Source organism: Siphateles boraxobius, unplaced genomic scaffold (assembly GCF_051911475.1).
Source record: "Siphateles boraxobius isolate OS27281-9 unplaced genomic scaffold, OSU_SipBor_1 31, whole genome shotgun sequence".
Taxonomy (NCBI): Eukaryota; Metazoa; Chordata; class Actinopteri; order Cypriniformes; family Leuciscidae; genus Siphateles; species Siphateles boraxobius.
This window is the reverse complement of record NW_027508931.1, coordinates 17,267,970-17,294,771: the sequence shown is the minus strand read 5'-3', so window position 1 is coordinate 17,294,771 and position 26,802 is coordinate 17,267,970. Positions and strand designations below refer to the sequence as shown.

The 26,802-nt window shown below is 36.7% G+C and overlaps 1 protein-coding gene across 2 annotated transcripts in view; it reads right to left on the bottom strand.

Annotated features, from left to right (window-relative positions):
* The window catches only part of unc13c (unc-13 homolog C (C. elegans)), a 265,168-nt gene that overhangs the window by 19,213 nt on the left and 219,153 nt on the right, over positions 1-26,802 (bottom strand). The window contains exons 21-29 of one of the 2 annotated variants that reach the window (XM_077193956.1): positions 25,361-25,504; positions 23,840-23,917; positions 21,839-21,916; positions 19,731-19,757; positions 9,586-9,674; positions 8,215-8,355; positions 8,003-8,126; positions 7,327-7,386; positions 1,492-1,572 (exon numbers count right to left, since the gene is read on the bottom strand). In XM_077193956.1, coding sequence (XP_077050071.1) covers positions 1,492-1,572; positions 7,327-7,386; positions 8,003-8,126; positions 8,215-8,355; positions 9,586-9,674; positions 19,731-19,757; positions 21,839-21,916; positions 23,840-23,917; positions 25,361-25,504 — 822 coding nt within the window. The remainder of the gene's footprint in view (positions 1-1,491; positions 1,573-7,326; positions 7,387-8,002; positions 8,127-8,214; positions 8,356-9,585; positions 9,675-19,730; positions 19,758-21,838; positions 21,917-23,839; positions 23,918-25,360; positions 25,505-26,802) is intronic. The other variant, XM_077193957.1, reaches the window with a different exon arrangement.

Genomic DNA, 26,802 nt, shown 5'->3' with positions numbered 1-26,802 from the left:
AGGCTGGCGTTTGATCAGATCTAGTTTATTATTCTATTAGCATAAAGGGCGATTAGAGACGGAATGGTGTGGACGGAGCGGTGATGTTTTCATGTCTGATGTGATTGAGATAGATGAGATTTCCACTTAGGAATCAATTGCTCCGGGTCTGTGGAAAGGGCAGGTGTCATTTTCAATGTTTGAATTTAGTTTTTCCTTCACTTAATAAAAATAAATACATAAACGAAATAAAAAATTAAAATAAATTAAAATAAATACAAAATAAAATATTTCATTTGCAAAGCATCATGCATGCATAATAAGCAACATCATGCATGCAAAAATAACAACAAGGTTTCATAATAAACAAGAAAATATAAATATAAATTTTAAAAATGCTGTCTGTCTGTCTGTCTGTCTATCTATCTATTGTTGGATCTTTCTCCATCATTTCACAGTTTGTGTGATGAACAGTAAACAGCACCTCATTTTCTAGTGATGAGAGCTTCTGGCTGTGCGCTGGATTTTAATTGAGCTGATGATGAATGGCTGATGTAGTTGGTCGGCTGTATTGATTGGTCAGGTAGAGGATCACTTTTTTTGATTTCAAATGCATGCTTTTTTGATCTTCTGGAGGCCCATTATTTTATCTGCATTATTCATAGAGCTTTCTCTTTTGTGCGTTTGAGATCAGTTGGTGTGTGGTGGTCTTCTGAAATGAGGAGGCAAAGTATCTTATTATTACTGTATCTTAAGAATGTTTAGATATTTCAATGGAAAATGTAAATGGATTTTTTTTAATTTTGCAGTGCATTGATTCATACATATTTAAAAAGACAGTTGATGACAAAGACATCAGAATGTGTTTGTTCTCCTCTCTTTTCATCTGCCGGTGTATCTTTTTTTCCCCACTCACCCATTAATTATTTTTGTCATTAATCTCTTCAGATATCTTCGCTGTTGTTATTTTGCCACCTCAAGCATAGAATCCTGAGCACATCAGCCGTTTCCATTGTCAAAATTTTACTCAAGGCTTTTGTTAACTTCCCTAATTAGCTTCCGTCCTTAGAATACCAATGAGCATAATTCCCACTCCATGACTGATTCGAACAGGGAGGGGCGCGTGTTTCCAAGGAGACGACTGAATCAATATCTCTGATGATGCATGTATCTGCAGCTCACATGCACATTTACACCACAACTAAAGACACACACCATTCTAACCGTGTGTGTGTGTGTCTGTGTGTCTGTGTGTGTGTGTTTGTATATGTGATGCAGGATAAATAGGGTAAATGCTCTCTTACACCGCCCATCTAATCTGGCTGTGTTTCATATGCTTCAACTGAATAATAAACCGTTTCGGTCATTTGAGAAATGGACTTCACATCATCTCTTAAACCATATATTTTAACAATTTAATGAAACACTAGTGACTCTAGTCTAAGCAAAAGTTTATGCAACTGTCCCCTGAAATAGGAGAATCAGAGCAGAAGAAAAGAGAGAAGCTGATACCTTGATGGTGGGCAGCACTAAATCCATGGCGGCACATTGTCGAGGGGTGAGACTACGGGCTTCCTCCCGTATCACATGCTCCTGAGAGAGAGAGAGAGAGAGAGAGAGAGAGAGAGAGAGAGAGAGAGAGAGAGAGAGAGAGAGAGAGAGAGAGAGAGAGAGAGAGAGAGAGAGAGAGAGAGAGAGAGAGAGAGAGAGAGAGAGAGAGAGAGAGAGAGAGAGAGAGAGAGAGAGAGAGAGAATTATGATTTACTGTTTACATTAAGATTAAAATGTACTTGAAATCTTTTCTTCCATACATTTATGTTGGTCAGCTACATAAACTACCTCATGTTAAAGTGCCATGTTATACTCATTAATAAGTTTTACCCTCTGCCTGAAACGTTCTGTTTTAGTTCGTTTAAAACCTGCCTTCTGAAAAGTGTTGTCTTCTCTGATGGTCAGCTGGCCCAGTTTGTTGTGATTGGTCTACCGCTTAGAGTGTGTACTGGAAATGTTACCTTAAAAGGGTTTCAGCTCACAAGGCTAATTATTATATCTATAATAATTAATTATCAGAATTTAAAGTCCATACAATACTTTTGCAGTGAAAAACAAAACAAAACAGTGTCTTTGAGATAGCGAAATCTCTTACCCAACTGTTCTTTGAAGGTGGACCAAAGCAGCGAGTATGCAAGTATTATGCAAATGTGTAACATGGTGACGTAGCTAGTCACAGAATTAATGGGACCTATTATATATATATAAATAAATAATATAAATAAAAGTCAACATGAAATGAAGAATGTTGTTTTCTATAGAATATTGCAGTATTTATTATAAATGATTTATCCATGCACATTTTTTTTCTATTCATGTGCCCTCGTAATTTTTAAACAGAATAACTTCCCCTCCCTCTTGCAGTGACATCTCTTGTTTTCTATGATGATGTGTTTACTGGCGCGTGGGCGGGACAACCTGTCACTCACAGGAGATCCACCAATAGCAAATCACAACCATCCAATCAATTCCCCTTAGACAAAATCAAGTCCCGCTTTACATTTGTTCTGGTTCCAGAAGCCTTTTCACTTGAATATCCATCACAGTAGAGACTAAAAGACTATAATGAATTCCATTTCATGCAGACTTTATTCAATTTTGATAAAAAATCACGCATAACATGATCATTTAGATTTTGCTGTTTGGCTTCTTCCCTTTTTCTAAAATGCCCAACTGTTTTCAAACTTTCACTCCAGCTTCTCTAGTCAGTTGCATTAACACCAGAACACTGACTGGATGATATTAGGTGGAAGATTCAAGTGAAACAGACAAAAGCTCAGGATTTTTGAAAATCGCTAGTGTGCATCATTTAGTGTCAGTTTTCGCATGTATACAACATTCAGAGGTGAACAGGGCCTTTCCCAGAGAGCTCCTTACTGCTCATTAGAATCAAAAGTGACAGCTCCCAGAAGACTTTGTAGCCTAACCATGATGCAAGACAAGAAGTCAGGCAGTTAAACTTCAATTTAATTTTAATCACACAGGTCAATGGCGGTGCAAAGTTTAATACAAATAAGCCTGAGAGTGATATCAGGGTGGCGTGTGAGTTAACATTAATCCCATATCAAATCAGAGTAAGTTCATCTGTGTGTGTGTGTGTGTAGGAAGAGCTGATTCTGTCTATTGACTTCTTCCAGTTTAAGGTCACTGTTTTAAAGAAGCAGTCACACCTTTAGCACTTCGACCGAGTGTATTGATCAGGTGTTAAGATGATCTGTACGTCCACTGACAACACTCTTTTCAGGCCAGTACACACTTTTAAACTGACCAATAAATCCACAAATAGTGAATGCACATTTTGCAGAATGTATACTCATTGTGTTTTAGATGTTACTGCACATTTAAAAATTGTCATATAAAGATTTGAATTAAACTAATGGCGCAAACACCAGTACATTGACGAGTGCAAACAATTTAAATTACCGATTAAAGGGTTAGTTCACCCAAAAAATTAAATTCTGTCAGTAATTACTAAAGACCTTCGTTCATCTTCGCAACACAAATTAAGATATTTTTGATTAAATCTGAGAGCTATCTCACTCCTCCATAGGCTTCTATGTAATAGAAACTTGCCGGCCCAGAAAGGTTGTTAAAAACATCGTTAAAATAGTCCAAGTGACTACAGTGGCTCAACCATAAGTTTATCAAGCGACGAGAAGACTTTTTGTGTTTTTCAATTACATAGAAGCCTATGGAGGAGTGAGATAACTCTCAGATTTAATAAAAAATATCTTAATATGTGTTCCGAAGATGAACAAAAGTCTTACGGGGTTGGAACAACATGAGGGTGAGTAATTGCTGACAGAATTTTCATTTTTGGGTTAACTAACCTTTTAAATTACTGGGATGAAATTTAATAAAAAATAATTAATAAATTATTATACAGAGTTTGTTCCATTTCTTTCATTACATTCTGCAAAATAATAATAATAAAATAATAATAATAATGTATGTTCTTTAACCATTTTATTCCCAAACTGATATTATATAATTTTCCATAAATTGATAATAGTAGTAGTTGACGTGAGATTCATTTGTGAAGATTAAAGGATATTTTCAACCAAAAATTAAAATTCTGTCATTACTCACTTCATGTCGTTCCAAACCTGTAAGAACTTCGTTCATCTTCGAAACACAAATGAAGATCTTTTTGATGAAGTCGGAGAGCTTTCTGTTCCTTCAAAAGCTTTCTTTTTATTTATTATTTAAATAGTCTCCTCCCATAAATTTTGCGCCTGAAAGGGAAACTCCTACAAATGCATATGCAATAATGTCAAATGCAAAAATAACTGTCTCCACACCTTTTCAGTGCTATTTTTTCACTGCGTGTCTTTATTAAATCCTGGCAGTAGTTTTTTTAACGCCGAAAGAGGGTTTGTGCTGGCGCAAACTGTTAGTAAATCTGGCCCTATATATGAATATATACTATACTAATCTGTATAAGCCATAGACTGCAATGCCCTAGGTTTAGAAACAGAGCAACTGAATTATACACACAGTTACTGCAAGAGAGAGAACAGGAGCCATAAAAAACATTTTTGAGGTAAAGCTGCAATTGACCAGAGATGTTTCAATGCATATGAAATGAGAGAGAGGGACAAATGAGATGGAGAGTATCCGCCACTGGACTGTGGAGACATAATCACGAGAAACCCTCCATCTGCCTGACACCTGCTCAGATCCAAAGTGCCCATCCTTCTCTGGACTTAAACTCCTCAGCAGGGCGGATTTAATTGCACCAGCAGATCTCTCGCAACCGGGAACGTTTTCCGGCGTGATACTAGAGAAACTGTCATGATGTAAGCGGGCAGCGGTGGAAGCTTTTAAATGACAGCTACAACGCCTTATCGTAAGCTGGAAACCATTTTCACATCATACATAGCAAAACGCGAGCTACATGAAAGCCCCAAGTCCTGCTTTAATTTCTCAAGGAGGATATCTACTTCTGCTCTGTGTCCTCGAGGAGCACTGCCTTATAAATCTGACAAAACATAACACTCTCTGTCAGTCGCAGCCTGTTTGCCTTTCCTCCCTCTGTCAGGATGGAAAACAACACTTTAAATTGAACATGCCTCGCTTCTATCTACAATATAATACACAAATATTTGTACTCAGAGGCTTGATTATTAAACCAAGTATCTCCCATTTTGGGAGTCATGTTCAAATCAAGCTGCAACATTCTGTACTCTCTCTTGAATCCAACACGGAAGTGACTTAAACTGCAATTCATCGACTGGCCGCTAGAGACAGGCTCCAAAAAAGAGTCAATCCCATTGACCCCCCATGTTAAAATGCCCAACTTTACAGCAGAAACATACAAGTTTACAGCCTGGTACAAAAAGTGTTTTTTGTCTATATACCTAATTTTGCCCTTCATGAGAACTGGGAGGGGAGTGAATTTTTTTTTAAAACGCATCCATTCAAATTATATTAAGCCTTAAAGTTGCATAATTAAGGGCATGGCCACTTGAGTGACAGGTGGATTGTCGCTGTCCGTTTGTCTGATATCTGTTAGCGTATTGTCACCTCAGCTAATCCCGCCTCTTTGCCCATTTCGTTTATGGGTGACTTCACGGACACTACGTCCATATTTGTTTTATGGTCTATGGTTAAAACACATGAAGCCATGTATTTACAAGCTCCTGTAATTTTTCAGTGCATTTTCTAAGGCAGTTCATAGTATCAAGCAAAAAGCTTTTGAACTTTTTTTATGGTGCTTTTTGTCATTTTTGAAACTGGCCAGCATTAGTCACCATAAACTAACAATAAACATTATTTCATTTTTTGTGAACTACTTATTTAAAATGAAGTTAAAACTTCCTGATTTGGTCATACTTTATAGTAGATTAAGTTAAAAAGTTAAAAAATTACTTTCTTACAATGTATTTAATGTGTTGATGTTGCAAAACACATTCGCTGCTATTTAGGGTGGGATATGGGTAAGGACAGGTTTGGTGGTATAGCTAGGTTTAAAGGGGAAATGAAGCAGTCAGTCAAGTTTACATGATTTACTAGATGGATTTCCACTATAATCAAAAATTATATAAGAAACATTACAAATGTTAACATATAAAAGAAACACCGTTATATCTTTCGCAGCAAGGGCGCCGCCATTGTGCAGTATTATAACCGGTGACGTCACGGGGCGGGTTTGCTCTGTGCTGAGTTCAGTAAAATACAGTGAAAGATGCATGTAAGCTGGTCGAACCAGCGAACAACTAACGTTAGGTACAGTCATTGTTAGCTAACAGCTGTAAGCATGAACTAGCTAACGCTAACTTAGTGTTTAGCTAGTGAACTTTATTAGTACCAGACAAAAAGACGCCGTGTAACGTTAACAAACTGCACATAGAAACATTGTTCGCGATGTCTGCCATCATATTCCTGTCTCTTGTCAAAACCATGGTTGCAATACATGGTCGAGATCAGCGTCTTGACAGCAGATGGATCGTGCAATAGTGGCGTAATAATCTGTTTGTTTGTAAAATGTATTACCTGAATGAAATGAAATCGAATGTATCGTCCTGTGGAATCATTCATTCACAGACAGCATACAAATTTTCCTGTTACGACTCGGAGTCGAGTGTGAATTGAAAGCGCTTCAATGATTCAGTGCTTGCAGGAAACCGAACAGATCATTCAAACTGATTCGCAAACCGATTTTTCCTTATACCATACCCACTAACATTTCCCTTAGTTTCAGATAATAACGTAAGATAGTCAAACTGAGCCAAAGCTTCTGGCCTGGTTGCAAAGTAGTTGTAGAGTTTTTGACTGCATCAATAATAATGTATACGATGGGCTATATATTAAATGTTCTAACCTAAAAATGTTAGACGAGCTTTCTTCCAAGTCTTCTCCATCACGACGTGTGTTCGCGTGTTTTTGTTGGTTACCTAGTAACGAACGTACGGTGGCTGAGAATGCTCTGTCAACTTCTGTGTGTTCGCGCATCTATATTGCCTAGTAACGAACGCAATCTGGCCGACATACGTGCTGGCGGCAGGAAACTTCACTTTGTGTGCCTGCGCCTCATGTACAACGTTATATATAAAGCTTGCAGGACAACTTGGATTGCCTTTTCAACGTGAGAAATACACGGAGTGGCGTGTGAGCGTGTGAACTGGTTGAATTGCATGTGTCTCACGGCCAATGCGTGAGACTTGAGAACCCTGCATGTATGCACACAACAAGTGCATTGTATCAAATGATTAATTTAAATGTTAGTACATAGTTGTTAAAGACACTTAATATAAAATGGGACCCCTGAATTTCTTTACAAAACAAAATCCTCACCTTGAGCTTTGAGAGCTGACCCAGGTCCTTGGCAGCACTGAAAATCATCTGAGCGCCTTGCTGTTAAACAAAAGTACAAAACAAAGAGTCAAAAAGTAATTCACTCCTTTAGGAATGAACTGTCTCAGGAGACATGTCGTTCAGCGAGTGAAACAGAATTTGTTTAGTGTGATTGGCAGTCGAGTCTTTGGGTGCAGATTCAGCTTTTTAAGAAGATGGCCAGGAAGCTCCTGAAGGAAAGTTTTGTTTGTTCCCATCACTTTCTGGAATATTATTTACAAAAACAATGAGGGACATTGTGCAAATTTATAAATGAAAAATATAAGCCCTACGCTGAATATTTTATTAAATTATTTTAGCAATAAATACGCTTTCCATTAAATATTTTATTTCATTTTAACTATAAAGTAAAATACATAATCAATCCAATCCATCAATCCATCAAATCAATCACACAAAACAGCTGGTGTTCCTTAGTATTTATGACCAGCATTCATATTTGTAGATCCCTTAACCACTAAATAACACTTTTTTAAAGACCAAGACCTCTATATAACCAGCTGATGCCCGGGAATTGTCTCTTCTCTCACATTTCCATAAGCGTCTGTTAGGAGCAGATGTAGAGGAGACGACGTCTCGTGCGTGTGTGTTTGGCTAAAAGACTTGTTACACTTACTGTCTGGTCTGAGAGCGGCGGAAGAACAATCTGTCGTTCAATGGTGTTAATGACAATTTTCCACAGCTCCTTCAGAACCCGTTTGAGAACTGTCTTCTCACAGATCTTAGCAAACAGAATAAGGCTGGAGCGAAAAAAAGGGGGATGGAGTGAAAGACAGAAATGCAGCTAGTTACCAAGTTTCAAGAAATGTAATCTCGCAGTTCTCTTACTTCTTGTCCAGCAGGTCCATGAGGGGTCGCAGGACCGTCTCTGCGTCCATGGCTGCATTACTCTTGTTCCCTGCGTTACCTTTAATCTGCACAAGCTCCTGGTTCATTTGTTTGATACAGTCCTCAATCACTGGCTTGAAACTGTGGATGGACGTGTTAAACTCAAAAAAGCATGTTTGAAAAAAACATTCATAATCACACGTAACTTAAGATACTATCTTTTAATTTGATAATGAAAACATGTTCAACATATTTTTATCATTTGAGCTAAAATTATTTTTTATCATTTTATCATTAATCGTCTGTATGTCTATGATTTTTAATCACGGAAGGCAACATGAAACAAATGTAAAATGGATGCTATTTACTTTGTCCATAAATGTCATAGGTCTAATTATGAATGATTCCTTGAATGATTTCCAGTTTTTTATTTAAATGCAGTAACTTTCTTCATCTTTGCTGACATAGTCAAAGCTGTAAGTCAATAACATCATAGCCTATATCATAGTGTTAACATTTCATTTGTTTGAGGAATATACACTCTTTACTTGACTTAAGCTTGACTTTACTTGACTTTTAAGTTCATTAAAATATGTAATATATAATGCATTCTCTTAGTTTTTTTGAAAGTCTCCCTGTGATGAAAATCAAGCTTTTTATGTGGTGTTTTAAATATGCTTTAAGACAAACCATGTGTAAATTCACAAGTCTACACCATTGCTGAGTATTTTCTCTTTACAACTGCAGTGAACCAAAGACAGTCTCAAAAACACGGTTTGAAATCGCTGGTGTTTCTGACGTCACACACTACCTTGTAACCAATCAGGCCAACGTGTGATCGTCAACGAGTGGATCTCTGAGCTGGTGTGAGTGCGTGGAGGCGGGGCTAATTTGCATATTCATAGAACCGCGTATAGGGTGCAGAGTTACATTCAAACGATTTTAAGGCATGAAGAATTTTTTTCAAGGAAAAAAAAAGTTTAAATATGTAATTTTTGTGATCAAAGATGAGTTTTCGGGGATAAAATGATTGACTACAGGGGGACATAAATGTATTAATTATGCCGTGTAATGCGCCTTATAATGCCTTGTATGATCTCATGAAAGATTATAACCACAGTCATAATACATTATAATACTTATCAGTTCAATGTTACACCTGTAGACAGTATAATGCATTAACACATGTGTTTAAGTATAATGCATTAAAACACGATAAACAACTGCAAATATTATAATGCATTTGGTTACAATTATTTATGAAAAAATATAATGCATTATAAATAAAGGCTTTAAGTAAAGTGTTACCAAAATATCATTATATTTACACCGGCTCAACAACTTTGTTACCATTGTTCCCTGGTACTTCACCTGGAGCCGAAGACCGCGCTCAGCTCATCCAGCACCGTATTGAGCTTATTCTGAAGTTCTTTGAGCAAACCACTGGCCTCAGCATCCAGCTGTAAGAGACACACAGCATCACTGTCAGTGAACAGGATATGCTGCATATGACAGGAACAGGAAGTACTGAAGAATCAGAATCAAACAGTAATGCCTCTATGAAATATTTAGTTGCATTGCAAATACTAAACTCTTCTGAATTGAAAGTTTATTATACAAAAAATGCATTTATCATTCATACGCAGGGTCAAAAATTCACCAAGCCAACCAACTGCAAATAAAACTTAAGTCTGAGTGAATAAAACAGTCATTATCCATTGAATCGCAAAGTAAAGAAAACATCAGTGACTTGTGTAACTTCTAACAACTTTTACCTTTGTGGAAATTAAAACGTGCATATAGGATACAGAAAGTTGTTTTTCAAGAAAAGAACAAAAATAATGAACAAAATTACAGTGTATTTATGTTTTTGACATTTGCAGATTTACAGAGTGATGGAGACTGACTCATCCTTTACATGATGCAGTGAGTGACACAATGACCTGTGATGTTTGTCAAAAATACGCTAAAAGAGATAATCCCTGTCATAGGGACAAATATTTTTTATTATTTCTGTCAATTAAATATACACATTTTATGGCGTCCAACCCTGCGTTCAACACTTTTCTCTCATTACATTTTAATTATTATTTATTATTACATATAATTATTATTTACTAAATTGTTTTACTGGAGTCAATTTATTTTTGATAAGTATAACATAATGAAACGTCAAATTGTGCAGACATAATTTTTTGGCCAGGCTGTCATACAAATATATATTTTTTTTTTATAACAAATAAAAAAAAATTAACCAAGTTTAGTGTTTTGTTCTTCCCTCACATTTAAAATCTGAAAAAAATAAATAACATATTGTCCTCATAATTTGATGGTTTAATCAAACTTGTAGTGTAATTAAAAACATATATCCCCTCCGAACATCACTTTTGTATACAGTATATGGTTGTATGTTTCGTGTTTATAACACAGGTTCACTTGTTTAGAAAACTGGCTGACAGCTTAGTTTTCGTGCCATGGTTGGGTGATTTTATCTGCCATTGCACAGCAAGTTTCTGTCAAGCATGCTCAGCCTTTGAAAAGGTCTTGACTGAGGAGTCGCTTGACTAATGATGATGGCAAATTCAATACAAGCCTCTCGCCACATCAGAGGCATGAGAGCAGATGAGCCAATGAGGTTCAGGTGTTCAGCATTCAAACTGTATCACACAGGTGGATTTTACTGATAATGCAAGTGAATCACCGGCCTACTTCTCATTTCACTGTAATCATCATAGTGCAATCAAAAACAATGCTCAATATTTGCAGATTTGCAGTCACACAAAAGGTGTCCTAGTGGAAATGACTTTAAAATGCACTTGCTGAAACATTCATGCAAAACGTCTGTCAATTACTTGTTTACAACACCCTGAGGGCAGAATTATACAGAAAATCTAAGTAATTCTGCATAAATTAGTGCTATTTATAATAACTGACAACATGGACCGTTTTAAAATACTATACAGGGAAATGACAAAACGAAAAAAAAAAAAAATCTCTTTAAACTGGGCGTGCTCATATGCTAAAACTGTGAGACATACGGCATTATTGACTCTACTTAAGTTCCAGAATCTATGGCTGTCCAGTAGATCTAATATGTATAACCTCCATGAGACAAGGAAGAAAGTTGGGTAAACTTTATTTCGATGGTCCACTTCAGACATGTAGTTGCAAATTTACTTAGTTAGTAGGATGTCAACTAACTCTCTCATTAGAGTATTAGTAGATTGTAGTAGATTGTTAGTAAACTGTTGGACAGTTGGACAATGAAACTGAAACACTGGCCAATATTTCATGCCTATATATGCGCGGCCTGGTGGCCAATCTTTACTGATTTTGGTGTGAAGGTTGAATTAGCAGAGCTGTACATAAAATATTGCAATCCAAATAACATGATGGGAGACATATCCGAGTTCAAAAGAGGACAAATTGTTGGGGTACGTATTGCTGGCTCATCTGTGACCAAGACAATAAGTCTTTGTGGTGTATCGAGAGCTATGGTATCCAGGGTAATGTCGGCATACCACCACGTAGGTCGAACCACATCCAACAGGAGCAACTGTCGAAGCAAAAGGAAGCGGTCTAAAAGGGATGTCCAGGTAATAACCTGGATTGTATCCAAAATCATAGAGCTGCCCAACTCACAGCAGAATTTAATGCGCACATGGATTCTCCTGTTTGTCGAGAGCTCCACAAAGTTAATATTCATGATCGGGCTGCTATAGCCAAACCTTTGGTCACTTGTGCCAATGCCAAATGTCGATTTCATTGTTGCCAACAGTGCAAATCTTGGGCTGTGGACAATGTGAAACATGCATTGTTCTCTGATGTGTCTACTTTCATTGTCTACATTGTGGAGAAGCCACAAAGAGGTTTAACACCCGGACTGTTGCTTGCCCAGACAGAAGCACGGGGGAGGATCAGTGATGGTTTGGGCTGCAATATCATGGCATTCCCTACTGTGCTTGATGGGTGCATCCCTGCCAAGTATTACCGAACCATGCTGGAGGAACATGTGCACCTAATGGTTCAAACATTGTACCCTGAAGGGGGTGCCGTGTACCAGCATGATAATCCATAAATATACACAGCAACACTTGCGACAGAATGGTTTGATGAAAGTGAAGTTGAAGATCTCTCATGGCATGCACAGTCACCAGATCTAAATATTTTTGAGCCACTATGGGGTGTTTTGGAGGAGCAAGTCAAAAAACATTTTCCTCTACCAGCATCACATAGTGACTTGGCCAATGTTCTGGAAGAGAAATGGCTCAAAATCCCTCTGGCCATTATGAAGGACTTGTATCTGTCTTTCCCAAGACCAAGTGATGCTGTATTGTCCGCAAAAGGAGGCCCTACACCTTAATAATAAATTATTGTGGTCTAAATCAGTGTGGTTACGTTTCAGTCCAACCCCTGTAGTTTCAAAGTTACTTACAGTCAGTAGAATGTCTGTTGGGGGACCATCAAAATAAAGAATTAGCAGATATTTAGACTGTCTACTAAAACTCTAATGACTGGTAGTTGATATGTAGTTGCAAAGATACGTAGTAGGATGTCTGAATTGGACCGTGGAAATAAAGTGTTACCAGAAAGCTTTCCTTCCTATGTTTATTAGTTGCATTTTAATGGCAATGTTCTTGTATAACACCATAGCTGTGATTGGGTGAGGCAGGACGTCCATGTAGTCAGGGATGGATGGCTGACTTGTGAATTGTAACAGCTTTTATGGTTCCCGGTAAGGAGAGGGGCGGCCAGATCAATCAATGATGGCAGCGGGCCAATGCTCGTGCAAGAGACCTCATCAGGTTAATGGAGATCAGAGGAGATGTCGGTCACCGAAGAGGTAATGGAGGTAATTCTGACTGATAACAGAAACACAACAAATGCTTTGCAAGTGTGACCCACTAAGAAGGCTTGTTTAAATGAAAAAGAAACGGAAAAAAATAAAAAAATAAATGATATTGTGCTTGATGAAAAGTACATTTTTTTGGAGAGCACCAACACCCCAATTCTCATTACTGTGATGTGAATAAATCTCATATGCATTACTGGTATATACACTACCATTCAAAATTTTGGTTTCAGTTAAAAAAATAAAAATTAAAAAAATGTATGCTTTTATTCAGCAAGGATGCATTAAATTGATTAAAAGTTACAGTAAAGGCATTTATAATGATACACAAGATATTGACTGCTTTTTTTTTCTATACACCAAAGAATCCTGATAAAAATCATAAATGTTTCTTTAGGCGAGCAAATCAGCATATAAGAATAATTTCTGAAGAATCATGTGACACTGAAGACTAGAGTAATGATGCTAAAAAATTGGATTAGCATCACAGGAATAAATTACATTTTAAAATATATTCAAATAGAACATTTCAATTTGTAATAATATTTCAAAGTCTTTATATTTTTACTGTATTTTTGATTAAGAAATAATCAAAAGCATAAGAGACTTATTTCAAAAACATTAAAAATTGAATAAAATAAATAAAATAATATAAACTAAACTAAAATATAAAATATGAAATAAAATAAAATATCCAGTTTTATAGAAAGTAACACACTATAATTGGACGTAAAATATATTAATATAAAATATCAATATATCATTCTTTATTTAGTTCTATGCAACAGAATCAGTTGTAACAGATTTATTTTTTGACCAATTATCCAAATAATGTATAGTCCAACAAAGCTTTTATTCTCAAAGCATGTGAGCAGAGCATAACGGGGAGCGCATCAGTGAACGAGAGGGTATCGTCTTTTTACTAATGTTGCACAGCACGGCTATACACACCATGTTACAGCACAGTAGGGCTATTGCAAACAGAAACAAGTCTACTACATAGAAGTTTTTGAGCGAACTTTTCTTTTCCGATGAGCATGAAGCGGTACATTAGTTGACTGTTTGCTTGGGCCGTAAGCGACTGAGCTCCGCACGTGCATAGAGCATTGACCAGAGTGTCACACCATGCAGTGATAATGGCTAGAGCGAGAGTGAAACTTGAGAACCGAACACTGAGGGGCGGGGCCGGACGGCATAAATTTTCGGCCAAAAAATGTAAATGCCATTTTCGGCGGCCAAAATTACGGTGCATTCCAAGAATTTAGTGTGGGGGAAAAACAGAACTGATACTGGTTTTAACTTTTGTTTATGACCTGGAAAAGTAGCTCCAGAAAAAAAAAAATCTTTGGTAAGTTTTACCCATGAGACACAGAAAAGTCAAGGAATGACCTTACTTATGAGAAATATGTATCAAAATGTATACGAACATGAGCATTTAAAAATATCTGAAAACAGGGAGGTCCAAATGACTTAATAGTGGGGACAATAATTAAAGACAGAATTAACAACTGTAGTAAGTGAAATGTTAATGTTAAGTTATAACTAAATTCATTATATTCTAATTTGAATCTTAATTAGGGAACCATGATGTGAAATTGTAAAAAAGATTACTCTTGTATACTGCACACCTGTGGTCTACCTCATATCGTTAATGAGCAGATAACAGACGCTTGAAGGCGGTCAGTTTTCACCCCGAGGCCCTGTTTCAGACTGACGGACAGCAGTGGGAACGCATCCGCAATCCAAGCTAACTTTGCTTCTGCAATTAATTTTTCTTGGACAGTTTGGGATCTTATATTTATAAATCCATGATAACGAGCTACTGTAATTGCATTTTTCTTTCAGTTTGCTAATTGCTTTGGGAACGGTGGCGCTGCCAGAGCATGGCAGGGTTATATTTGGAGCGTTTCGCTTTTGCTCTCTCAGAAGGAGTTGGAGTTTCATGAAGGAAGCAGAATCATATATTAGTCATACTTTCAAACAGCTGCTATTCTTTTTTAAGCACTGTAGCCTGTAGCTTTAATTTCAAGAGAGGTAAGACATATAACCTTAATCTGATAGACCTCTAGCACTCGTACAAATGATCTCACTTTATAAATCTTTCAATTGATATTGAAGTATTTTATGACTACTCAGTGATTTGACCACATTATGGAGCGTCTTTCAACGACCGCTGTTGTGATTATGAAACCATACAGATGTCAATGCAGGGACGGAGCAAAGCTGGGAATTTTATTTTGCCAAAAGGGTAAATTTTGATTAAAGCAACATAAAATAAAACAAAACAAACTTTGAGTGCTGGAGAATAGATCAACCCAAACATCAGGACCAAACTAAAACCTCTTGCAGCCTAAACTCTGGTACCCAAATTAACCACAAACATTGCACATGATTAAAAACCAAGTTGGTGGCTGTCTGTAAAGTGTTAGTTCAGCAAAAAAAATTAAGATCATAATAATCCTGTCATAATTAACACGCTTCATGTCATTTTAAACCTGTCACATTTTTTTCCATGGAACACAAAAGAAGGTAAGCAATATGTTAACGCATCTCTTTTCCAAAGGGAAATGATGCAATGCAATAAACGTGAATAATAATGTTACAGAAAAGTAACATATGTGCTATATTAATGAATTTTGACCAACATTTATCAAATTACTTCAGAAGAGTTGGAATCATGTGCATGCGCATGAGTATTTATGATGCTATTTATAATACTTTTAAGGTGCCGTTTAATTTTTTGAAGCTCATTCACAATTCATTATTTTCTTACATTGCATGGAAAAAAATATTTCATTCTTATCAAATTTTCTTTCTGTGTTCCACAAGTTTGAAACTGCACACTCAAACAATATTCAGGACTTTTTTTGTGGAAATTTAAATACGTAAATATTAAAGGGTTAGTTCACCCAAAAATTAAAATTCTGTCATTAATTACTCGCTCATGTCGTTCCAAACCCGTAACATTCGTTCATCTTCAGAACACAAATGAAGATATTTTAAATAAAGATCTTCATTTGTGTTTCTAAGATATATGAAAGTCTTACAGGTTTGGAACGACATGAAGGAGAGTAATTAATGACAGAATTTTCATTTTTAGGTTAACTAATATGGAAGTAAAATAATGCCAAATGTTTTTGAAACAAAAAACCTGTTGAATTGCACTACTTGAAAAAAATATGCATTGCATTAACCCTGCTTGTATTTGAATGCATTGCATTTTCAGGGGTTGTTTTTTTATGGGCTGAAATTTAGCATGGTTGAATATTTAAGCTGTGAATATTTTAAATTCAAAGCATTATAAACACATTTTCATTAGTAAAATTTCAATAATCCATATTCACCTTTCATATTTCACTTCAAAAATATTCAAACTGATTAAAAATACAACCTATAATATTCAACAGGTGGTTTTCGGTCCATTTTATTTCGCTTTGCAAATTCACTTCCACAAATTCAGTGGTTCAAATTCGACAGCAAATTCAACGTTGACGTCCAAGAACTGCTAAAGAACTGCAGGAAACGCAGTAGATTACCGAGCATAATCTCCATCTGCTGTTAGTCGATCTCACCAGCAGGGGGAGCAATCGCGTCTTGTTGACGAAGCCCGAGCAACAGTTAGAGCAAGCCATTCATTCATAAAAACTCATTTACAACGATTGAGCATGCATTTTTTTTTTTTTTGTGATGATTATCTGGGTATATATGAGGAAAAGATGATAAAGGCACAAAAGCTGTTTTTATGTTTCATTCATGAACTTCATTGTTACTTTCCCTGTGTAGCCTTACATGTTATCAACTTTTTCTACCATGAACGGATTATAATCGGTTTCCCTCAATACCTCATCATACTCAAGGGTTCCCCTTCCATCAGGACAAAACGCTTAACGTATCTTAATGGACTAATACAGTGAAAAGACCAAACTCGCACCTTATTGGGGAAGAATGCCTACTACATAGGCCTACATGTTAATATTCCTACATACATTATTAATCTGGGAGGAAGGTTCATAGCACTTTCATATTGTTGTCCTATATAGTTTAACTGTAACTTGAGTCGCTTTGGATAAAAGCATCTGCTAAATGACTAAATGTAAAATTGGCTTGACATTCGTACATTTAGGGACCGTCTCTAAAGTAACATTCAATTTATTTGAATATATTGCGCATTACGGCTGACACCTACATGGACACTTTAAAGTTGTTTTTATGACTGCAAGTCGTTCTCTTCAAATGCTATTGAAGTTAAAAACGTGTATACCAATGTCGTATGTTACTTTAGAAACGGTCCCTAAATGTGCGAATGTCCAATGTCAAGGATATGCCAGTATCACTGAGAAACGCTCAGCTTTAAACTTTGTCCTTCTGCTTGCCTGCGAGTTTGGTCTTTTATATCACTGTATTAGTCCATTAAGCTACGTTAAGCGTTTTATATGTCCAGCAGGGGAATCCTGACGTGTTAAGGGAAACCCATACTGCATGCAGCACAATCGCCGCAATATAAGGTTTAGGCAACTAAACAACCAATAGATATGTCAAACTCAAATGTAACATTGGATCTGTATACATCCGCATCGGGGGAATAACATTATAATCTCGTTCACGATAGAGATGCATGTAACGTTAGGCTAGGCAGGAAAAGTAATCGTGAAGACGCTAAATTTCACATAAAATATAATAATCACAGATACACTTACATTGTTGTAAATGAGTATTTATGAATGAATGGCTTGCTCTAACTGTTGCTCTGGTCTTCGTCAACAACACGCGCTTGCTCCCCCTGCTGGTGAGATCGACTCATGGGTCGACTAAAAGCAGATTGAGATTATGCTAGGTAATCTACTGCTTTTCCTGCAGTTCCTGGATGTCAACGTTGAATTTGCTGTCGAATTTGAACCACTGAATTTGTGGAAGCGAATTTGCAAAGCGAAATAAAAATGGACCGAAAACTGCCTGTTGAATATTATAGGTTGAATTTTTAATCAGTTTGAATATTTTGGAAGTGAAATATGAAAGGTGAATATGGATTATTGAAATTTTACTAATGAAAATGTGTTTGAAATGTTTTGAATTTAAATATTCACAGCTTAAATATTCAACCATGCTAAATTTCAGCCCATAAAAATGCAAACCCTAAAAATACAATGCATTAAAATACAAGCATGGTTAATGCAATGCATTTTTTTTTCCAAGTAGTGCAATTCAACGGGCTTTTTGTTTCAAAAACATTTGGCATTATTTTACTTCCATAAACTAATCCATTAATATTTATGTATTTAAATTGTTTTTAACAGAAATTTCTTATTCTCGCCAATGTTTCATTTATTTAATCAGAAATACAGTAATATTGTGAAATAGTATTTCAATTTAACATAGTAGTTTTCTAGTTTAATCAATTTTAAAATGTAATTTATTCCTGTTATGTCAAAGCTGAATTTTCAGCATCATTACTCCAGTCTTCAGTGTCACATGATCCTTCAGAAATCATTATAATATGCTAATTTGCTGTTCAGGAAACATTTATTATTATTTTATTAACAATGTTGAAAACATTTGCTGCTTAACTTTTTTTGTGGAAACTATGATACCGTTCAAACATTTGTGGTCAGATTAAAAAAGAGATAAAAAATTAATACTTTTATTCATCAAGGATGCATTAAAGTGATCAAAAGTTACAGTGAGGACATTTAGAATGTTACATACATGTTTTAATAAATTTAATAAATCCAAATAAATGCTGTTCACTCAACTTTCTATTCATCAAAAAATCCTGAAAAAAAGTTTTTACTGTATTATTGTTTAAATGAATGCAGCCTTGGTGAGCATAAGAGACTTTTTTTAAAAACATTAAAAAAAAAATATTTTTCCAAACTTTTCACATGTACTGTAATATCGTTAATGTTAACCGATTGAACTTTATTGTAAAATGTTACCAACTATTCCATGATTTTTTTTCTCCATACATTCATGTAATACTTTTCGTTCATGTATGTTTCATTCAGGTTTGACTGAATCAATACGTTTCATTCATGTATGACTGACAAATATGTATCAGATTAAGTTCATTAGTTAATGTTGAAACTGCGTAATCCACATGGATCGAAATTTAAATGTAATTCAAATACATACATCTTAAATTTAGGCCTAAATATTTATTTGAGAGCATGAGGGTGAGAAAATGATGACAGAATGTTCACTTTTGTCTGAACTGTCTCTTTGAAGTTGAGGATTAGCAGCCTCTGTTACTGAAGATAATCATTCTTGTGAGGTTTCATGCCAGGTAACTCGAGCAGGTGCGACATGCTCTTAAGGGTACCGAACAGGAAGTGCGAGTGACAGGAAGTGAGGTGGGTTTAAATGGGTGTGAGAGCACGCGGCTGCTCAAACCTGGCCAGTAAAACTGATCAACTGGGATGAATTAAGGCCGTACACTACAGCCGGAATTCACAACTGGGAAGCTGCAGAGATCTGGTTCAGTGTCTTCATTCACTGTCATTTAATGCTGCTCCAAACCCGTTTTAATTTTGCACAGAAGACGTACGTCTTACGGGCTTGGAACGACATGAGCGTGAGTAAATGATGACAGGATTCTACCGATTTCTGCAGCTGGTCTGGCTGTAGAGCACTGGCCTAGAGAGATGTTAGAGGAAACCTGTCCACACACCTTGCAGAAGACCACAGTCCCTTCCTCCTGGTGCAAGAGCCCAGAGGAGACGGGAATGACAAGAAACAAGGATATTGTCATAGTTGGAGAGGTTTATCACATTTCCAGAAGAGAGAGAAGCATTACAACACGCATGCAAAATTCACAAGGGATGTTAAGTTGCGTTCACATCATGACGGAATTCCCATAATTATGAGGAAATTCATGAGGAATCATTTATTTCTATGGTAACACTGGATGTCAAATGGATCCATGTGTGGCTTTGTTGTTCATGATATCATAATATTTGATCACTACATTAATTAACCTAAATTCTTTTGAAATATGCTGAATAGATTTCTTCCTGATTTTCTGTTAATTTGTTCTTGAACTGTCAATGCTAACCAAACATGCAACAGTGTTTCCTGCATCAACTATTTAGCGGCATGTTCTGCTAATGGATATACTATTTTTGTACGTTTGCAGTCTCAATTGAAAGTGATTAGAAAAAATGTCTAGCTTATGCAAAACAATACTTAAAGGAGAACTCCGGGCAATTTTTAAGTTAATCTTGATCGTTATATCTTTGTGAGTACTGTCTATAGAAAAAAAAAATGAATCGGATTGGTGCTTGCAACACGGAGCTGTTCCCGCAAATGCCCAGAGCTCCAACTCAGCTAAAACGGCAGTTATGGGGGCATATACATAAAGAGTGTCTTTGTGCCACTTAACAGACTCAAAATGCAATAAAAATGTCTGTCCAACATGAACAGGGCCCTTACATGTGAACAAGATGTGTTTAGCAACTTAGCCATTGTTTAAATTCACCTAAATAGTGTTTTAGATGGCTAGCTGGAGTCTCGCGCGGAAGTCCCGTGAGAACTCCCTACACCGGCATATACCTAAAGTAAACTAAGTATACTTGAAGTTGTTACAAATTAGTACACAAAAGTACACTAAATACACTTAAAGTTATGCTTTACTACAATTAGTTGTTTCAAAATAGCACACTTCAAGTTAACTAATCATTAACACACTTGAAGTATACTAAATTAGTCTGGCTGCAGGTATACCTAGCATTTTGTTTTTCACCAGGGCGTTATCAGCTTAGTTTAACGAGTCAGTGTTTCTGAAACCATAGATCTAACGAACATTCGCAAACAGTATAGGAAAGTTGTGTAGTTGGAAAGACCTGTGGTTAGAAGTTTGTCAAGAGATTTAATTCACCATTTTTGAAGAGTGCACATCTGCGTACGTGTTCTAGTAAGTGAGAACGAGCCTACGATTGAATCAGGAAATAAAGCAAAATAACAAAGGAAAATGAGATATAGTCCTCAGATGCCACGGTCATAATTTATAGCAAAACATCAAGCATTAATTCGATTTCAAATAGATTAATTAAAAAAGTTATTACTTCACCATGTGCGTGACATCCTTAACCAACATGGTAGAACGACCAATTTGCGACAATTCTGTTTCGGTCTTATTAATAAATCACACTAAAAGATTCCAAAACTCTGTCTCAACTCATATTGGTTTGAACCAATTTAACAACCTACTGACTGTATCACTCGTTGTTGAAATTATAATTATTGATTGTTACTGTATTTTTTGAGAAGAGTGATTTCTGATTGGTTGTTCATACCGTATTATGCATAGATAAAGATACACATTCACAGTTTTCTCCCAAATAAATGGCCATTTGTTTTCACTGCATTGTTTTTGTTTAGTATATTGTTAAGTATATAATTAGGCCTAATTATTCTTGAAATATAAAAAACCTCATCAATCAAAAGGGAATTATAACCGTTCAGAGGAATCAGAATCGGAACCAGAATCATTCAATTCTAGTCTTAAAGAAACACAGAAAGTGCCCCAGGTAACACTGTCTATGCAATGCCGTTTAAAACAGCAATATGTTGATAAAGGTAACTAACCACCTGTAACTACTAAAGCCATGAACTTGATGGACCTTCCAGTTACAACTAAACCGACTCATAATTACGTCAATTTGACATGTCATGAACGCAGCTTTCCAGCAAGGGATGTTCTATAACTTAACTCACACAGACAGTTAGTGGGAAAACATTGTTGTGGAGTGTTGAAGTAACATTGATTAGATTACCGACCTGTTTTCCTCCCATAGACTCAAACATCTTCTCCAGCTGAACTCGGAGCTGCTGGATGTTGTTCAAGAGGATACAAGACTGTCAGGAGAAGAAAGATAGACGAGATATTTCATGATTCATCGACTGTCCTCCTTTCCACATGCATTCGGTCTTCAAAACCTTCCACCATCCTAATGATGCAAGGAGATATTTTTTACTTGAAGACTTTGTAAATATATAAACACGGGCATTGATTCGTCTGGATGCTGATGATGATGGTGGTCGCTGACATGAGTTTACACATCTTACTTTCATCAGTGACAGTAAATCTCAAGAATTGACAAAAATGTCATTACGTACTGTAAAATCTATGTCTCCAACTCTTCAGATAAATGCCAGAATTACACAATTGAACATTCAATGTGTTCAATTCAAACGCTCATTCCTTTTTGAAAATAACGCACAACAAAGGTGTTATTAAAGCATAATGTTTCCTTTATATCTTTTAATATTCAGCAGGTTGCCCTAATAATGCATCAAATCATTTCACTATAAATATTTATATATATATATATATATATATATCAACAGTTCTTTCTGGTTATTGAATCTGATTGGCTGAGAGCCTTTTCCAGCACACAGTAACAGAACTCTGATCGTTTCACCATTTGTATCACTCCGCTTGCGGCGATTGTCATGGTGGTCGAGAAAATCTACCATACGAAATGTAGTTTTAAGAGTTTTTTAGTTGAGAATTTAGTTATTTTATTTTTTGGGGAAAAAAAAACGAATTAAACTAATAATTAGAATAAACAAACAACAAAATATACAGTATTATTTCATGTGTGTAAAATGAGATCTGCAATTGAAAATGTTATAAAAAAAAATAAAACATTAAACTCAATGACCAGGTTGATGGTGAACTCTTTAAGATGACCCTCTAACTCACACGGATCAGTTCCTGTTGGCTAGTGTTAAATGAGCAAAACAGTTGACCCAGGCTTGATCCAGGTGAGGGTGTTATTGCAATGCTCTTTGGGTAAAAAGTGTCTGTTACAGTGAATGTCAAATAATCATTGACCAGATTTGTGTTGACACACAGATTACCTAGAGATACGGCAGTCAAAACACTCTGTAAGTCTGAAGTGTAAGTGTCCCAGGATTGGACTGGATGGGTAGGAGTGCATAATTAGTGCAGGAGTCTATAAGCTAATTAAAACGGGCTCTTACTGTCTGCATCGGCACACTTCTTAAAGGTCACATGTCAGCCGTGTGACAGGTGTAAAAATCTGAAACGAAAACATGAAGCAGTTGCGCTAATAGAAATGAGGGAACATCGTCTCAATGACAAGAGCTGGTGATTTCACACAGTCGTAAATTAAATTTAAGACAATGTATATAAACTCTGATGTAGCTGATTTATGGTCATTGGTGCGTTTAAAGATGTAGATATTCTTAGGATGAAGTGTGCTGTCAATTAAGCGATGGATGAGAGCCGAGGAGCAGCTCTATCCTCCGAGACAGAACAGAGATATGTCTTTAATTACTGGCCGCATGATTTTCTCTCTGTGGTCCTGTCACTGCACTTAAAAGATACATCTGTCTTTCTTCTCACACCAGACGTCCTGCAGGCCAAGCTTTTATAAGCATTACATGAAGACATTGTGAAAAATAAGAGGTAGAACAAAAGCTGCTCTGAGTTAACGCCGTGAATGCTGTCATTTTACACAAAGAAAGGGAAGTTAAAAGCAAAGAAGAAGGAGACGAGGAAGCGATAAGGTCTCGCTCTTTATTTGTCGTCTACGTATTGCCGTCTCACAAAGACATAATGCAGAACGCAGCCAAAGTCAAATTTAATGTCTCACTATGGTCTCCGGGTTGGTTTCCATGGCAATGTCCCCAGTGTAATCTGATCAAGCCATGTTCGGACACTTGCAGGGTCATGACTTTAAAACACGCTGACATTTTATGACAAAGCAGTTTTGAAAGTGTGTGTGTGTGCAAACCTGTCCATAGACTCACCACGTTCTCCTTGTTCAGATGGTTGCTGAAGTCTTTGGAGATGATTGCAGCATACTGGAGAAGAACTTTGTTTATGGTCTGGAAAGAGAGTAAAATGTAGATTTAAATATTATAAAGAACAGTAAAATTTAACTTTGTGAAGGCAATAAGTTGGGTATGTGGTACTGTTATTATTTACAAAACTAAAACACAAATGTACATAGACTACCATTGAAAATGTTGCTGAAAGAAGTATCTTATGCTGATTAAGACTGCATTTATTTGATTAAAAATACAGTAAAAACAGAAAATATTGTGAAACATTATTACAATTTGAAAGAGAAAGGGAATAAAACTCTTAATATATTCATAAATATGTAAATAAGTAAATGAGGAGGGTAATGATATGCGTCTTCTCGGGCCGCCGTAATAGATTTCTCGTGTCAAGTTTGCATGAAGTAATCAATGCCTCCTACAAGACCCTTCACCCACAATCCTCTTAGTGGAGAGCTGGTATCAATCTTTTCCTGTCTCTCTCTTTTTCTCTCTCAGTACATTTGCATTCACAGGAGACATTTACAATAGGAAAATATATAAGCTGGTCTGAAATCTCTTGGAAATGTCATATACATTCTGTTATGTGTATACACTACTGTATAGTATACACTAAGAAAAATTATCACCATATTGATAAGTTGTCTGAGTAGATGTGTTAATTTGTGGTGTTTTCCAACATAAACATCACTATTAGTATTGCTTACAGGTTTAGTGATGTGATAAAACCTCTACAACTGGCAAACATAAAAAAAATGTCCCAACATGACAAAGATTTTGGATATTGACATTTTTTTAACGTAGAGTATACCTGAACCTCACACAGGCACACACTGCATTTATAAAGATATACAAATATATTTCAAATAAAACTTCTATTTCAAATTATCACTTTTTCCACAAAAATATGAGACAGCACAACTGTATTCAACATTGATAATAATCAGAAAAGTTTTTAAAAGGTACTGTAGGTTTCCCCAAAAAGAGTAGCACTATAGTGTTTTCAAAACATTGCTCTATTCATTTGATAATCCTAACTAATATTCACAATTCCTTTCTGTGATACTAGTGGGGCAAAAATTACATTTAAAGAAAATCATGTAATGGTGCAAAAATACACCCTAAAAAATTCCCAGCCAACAACGGTCTGGATTTATGCCTAGTTTCAAAGCTTTTCTCCATCATTTGTTCTATTCATCATTTTATGCTCTCAGCTGCCAGGCAACCATATGACAACCTACAGTTAGTGTAATATTGCTTGGCGGAAGAACGGTATTTTTTGTGTGTGTGTGTGTGATTATTTTTGTTAATTCATGTAATCCTTTATTGAAGATTGGTGCCTTTTACTATACTGCCACCGAGACTATGCAGCTATGATTTACCACATTTAAGTTGTTTTTTTTTACTTCGTTTTACATCACAGCAACATGCAAAAATCACCAATGCACAGCCTCAAAGGACATACTTTTTATTCTGATGTTGTCTTACCTTTGCAAATCTGCGCATAAAGTGAGCGAGAGCTTGAGGGTTCGGACACTCCAGCTTCTTAATGATCTCAAAGCTTTGGTTCAACTGCGTGAACACATCCACCACCGAACATGAGAAGAGAGCATGCTCTGATGTCGGCTGGAACTGTAATGATAACACAAAACTCAAAACATTAATGATTATGTCCACCACACAATACAGAGGATGTCATATTATATATGTATATGTTATACATATATCATATGTGTTTCTGTTTCCCTTAATTTCAGCATTTACTACATTTTAGAAGAAATAAAAGAAAAAGTTTTACAGCCTGATTCTAATTTTCCATAAAGTTCTAATATGGTTCTTCAATGATCTAGTGATTCAAGAACCCCGGAAGGGCTTCATTAATATTATTTATTTATTTATTTTACTTTCTTTGTTTAAAGAATAATGTCACACAAAAATCTAAATTCTGTCAGCTTTAATTCACCACAATGGCATTCCAAACTATTATGACTTTTCTATGCTCTTTTCCATACAATATATAGTAAAGTTCAAAAGTTTGGGGTCAGTAAGATTTTAATACTTTTATTTGAAAAAAAAATGATCAAAAGTGACAATGAAAACATTTATAATGAAAAGTTTTCTACTTCAAATAAATACTGTTCCCTTTCGTTGTCACTCGTTCTACGTGCCGGAGTGCCCCTGGAACGAGCATCGCGGCATGTTGTTGTAACGACAGATGCCTCCTCCACGGGCTGGGGTGCCATGTGCAATGGACGTGCTGCCGCGGGCTCCTGGACAGGACCCCGTCGCCTCTGGCATGTCAATTGCCTCGAGTTGCTGGCCGTACGTCTTGCTTTGCGCCGCTTCCGGGCCGTGCTTAAGAACCAACACGTACTAGTCCGCTCAGACAATACCGCCACTGTAGCGTACATCAACTATCAAGGTGGTCTACGCTCCCGCCGTATGTCGCAACTCGCTCGCCACCTCCCCATATGGAGTCAGAAGCATCTGAGGTCGCTTCATGCCATTTATATCCCCAGAGCCCTGAACTGTGCAGCCTACGAGCTCTCACGGCTTCAGCCACTCCCTGGAGAATGTCGACTCCATCCCCAGTCGGTCCAGCTGATTCGGGACCAGTTCGGGGACGCACAGATAGATCTGTTTGCCTCCCACGACTCGACCCATTGCCCCAGTTTTATTCCCTGACCGAGGGCATGCTCGGCACGGATGCTCTGGCGCACAGCTGGCCGCAGGGCCGCAAGTATGCGTTTCCCCCAGTGAGCCTTCTTGCGCAGACTGCGCAAGGTCTGCGCAAGGTCTGGGAGGACGAGGAGCAGGTCATTCTGGTCGCGCCGTACTGGCCCGCCCGGACCTGGTTCTCCGAACTAGTACTCCTCGCGACAGCACCTCCCTGGCCGATCCCTCTGAGGAAGAACCTTCTTCCTCAGGGA